At 60.0% G+C, this 2,109-nt stretch overlaps 1 protein-coding gene across 1 annotated transcript; it reads right to left on the bottom strand.

Moving 5' to 3' along the window:
- Window positions 1-285: 285 nt before the first annotated feature.
- MRPL52 (mitochondrial ribosomal protein L52) lies at window positions 286-2,086 on the bottom strand. The gene is made up of 4 exons (XM_010726817.3): window positions 1,777-2,086; window positions 916-985; window positions 774-841; window positions 286-437 (listed from the first exon to the last, which is right to left on the bottom strand). The coding sequence occupies exons 1-4, from the start codon at window positions 1,802-1,804 to the stop codon at window positions 301-303; spliced, it is 303 nt and encodes a 100-aa protein (XP_010725119.1). The 5' UTR covers window positions 1,805-2,086; the 3' UTR covers window positions 286-300.
- Between the last annotated feature and the right edge of the window lie 23 nt (window positions 2,087-2,109).

Here is a 2,109-nt window from a genome sequence, read left to right as displayed (position 1 = left end):
TAGGGACCCACAGCTGCCCCATAGAGCCCCACAACTGCCCCGTAGAGACCCCAAGAGCCCCACAACTGCCCCATAGAGCCCCACAGAACCCAAAGCTGCCCCATAGAGACCCATAACCACCCATAGCACCCCATAACCACCCCACAGATCCCCAAAGCACCCAATAACCACCCCATAGCGCCCCATAACCACCCTATAGAGCCCCATTGAGCCCCATAGATCCCCATAGCGCCCCATAACCACCCCACAGAGCCCCATAACCACCCTATAGAGCCCCATAGATCCCCACAGAGCCCCATATCACCCCATAACCACCCCATAACCACCCCACAGAGCCCTATAAGAAGGCGGAGGGGGCGGAGCCAAACTCACGGCCAATTCCTCGTTCTCCTGGCGACGGCGCAGCTGCCCCGTCCACAGCGGAGCCGGGCGGCCATCTTGGAAGGCATGGCCAAAAGGAAAAGGGGGCGTGGCTTAGAGAGACGTGCGTGGCCTCGTTGAAATGAGGGGTGTGTATGGAGGCGGGGCCTGAAGGGGCGGGGCCGAAGAGGGGGCGTGGCCTGCCATGAATAGAGAGGGGGCGGAGCCGCAGAACGGACCAATAGGAAAAGTGGGGGCAAAAAAAGGGCAAAGTCCAACCCTCCAACACGGGCCAATGGGAATGGGGCGTGCAAAAGGGGGCGGGGCCAGGAAAAAAAAGAGGGTGGGGTCAGGAAAAGCGGGTGGAGTCAGCCCCCTAAAATTTGGGGTGAAACGAAGGGGTTTTGGCTCACCCACAAACGACCAATCAGGGCGGTCTCGGAGAGGTCCGTAGCCCGAACTGCCGGGGGCCAATCCCTGGCTGCGGGTAATTAGTTATGCAAATTAGGCTACGCCCTGCTCGTGGAGCCCCGCCCACTCATCCCCCTCCCTCACCTGACGCGCCATTGGCCGATGCGCTGCGGGGCTGCTGGGACGGGGCGGGCATTGAGAGCGCGGCGCTCCGCTGGGGGGGACAGAGGGACATGTAGGGACCCATAGGGACCCACAGAAACCCCATAGGGACCCACAGAGACTCACAGAGACCCCATAGGGACACATAGGGACCCACAGAAACCCCATAGGGACACACAGAGACACATGGGGACCCACAAGGACCCATAGAGACCCCATAAGGACCTCATAGGGACCCACAGAGACCCCATAGGGACACATGGGGACCCACAGGGACCCGTAGGGACACATGGGGACCCCATAGGGACACATTGGGACCAGAGGGACCCCACAGGGATCTATAGGGACACATAGGGACCCACAGATATCACATAGAGACACATAGGCAGCCATAGGGACCCCATAAGGACCCACAGAGACCCATAGAAACCCTATAGGGACACACAGGGAACCATAGAGACCCATAGAAACTTCACAGCACCCCACAGAGATCCCACAGAGCCTCATAGAGACCCATAGCGCCCTATAGAGATCCCACAGCCTCACAAAGACCCACATAGACCCCACAGCGCCCCACAGAGACACACAGACACTACAGAGCCACATAAAGACCCCATAGCGCCCCAGAGAATCCCACGGACCCCATAGAAACCCCATAGAGTCCCACAGAATCCCACAGAGACCCCATAGAAGACCCGTAGAGACCCACAGAATATCACGGACCCCATAGAAGCCCCATAGAGACCCACAGAATCCCACAGAGACCCCATAGAAGCCCTCAATCCCCCATGGCCGCCCCACGGTGCCCCCAAGCCCACCCAAAACGCCCCACTCCGCCACTACCGATCCGCAGCACTCTGCGCGCCGCCATTATGCCCCCACCGGAACTTCCGGACGTGTCCGCCACGTGACTTCCGCTTTATTTGCACAGCACTTCCGGTACGCGCGGCGCCAGCTTCTGTTTGGCGAGCGGAAGTAGACGCGAAAATACCGGATGTGGCAACAGTACGCCGCAACGTCTCCATGCCGGAGCGTCACTCGGACGCCGCCATTTTGCCGTACGGAAACCGGAAGTAGCGCGTTGGTGGGACCGGAAGGAGACGTTCTAAGGACACCAGGTCCATAATGGGGGGAACCCGACCCACCATGGAGGACCCCCAACCCTTGGAGGACCCC

Source organism: Meleagris gallopavo, unplaced genomic scaffold (genome assembly GCF_000146605.3).
Source record: "Meleagris gallopavo isolate NT-WF06-2002-E0010 breed Aviagen turkey brand Nicholas breeding stock unplaced genomic scaffold, Turkey_5.1 ChrUn_random_7180001856839, whole genome shotgun sequence".
NCBI lineage: Eukaryota > Metazoa > Chordata > Aves > Galliformes > Phasianidae > Meleagris > Meleagris gallopavo.
Note: the sequence above shows the minus strand (reverse complement) of the source record. Positions and strands in the feature narration are given on the sequence as shown.

Bases quoted from the DNA above. Each gene is read 5' to 3' on its own strand.
- MRPL52 (XM_010726817.3), bottom strand. From the start codon at position 1,804: ATGGCGGCGCGCAGAGTGCTGCGGATCG. The intron at 986-1,776 runs GTAGTGGCGGAG...TGTCCCCCCCAG, and splicing joins GCGCAGAGTGCTGCGGATCG to CGGAGCGCCGCGCTCTCAAT. The intron at 438-773 runs GTGAGCCAAAAC...ATGCCTTCCAAG, and splicing joins CCCTGATTGGTCGTTTGTGG to ATGGCCGCCCGGCTCCGCTG.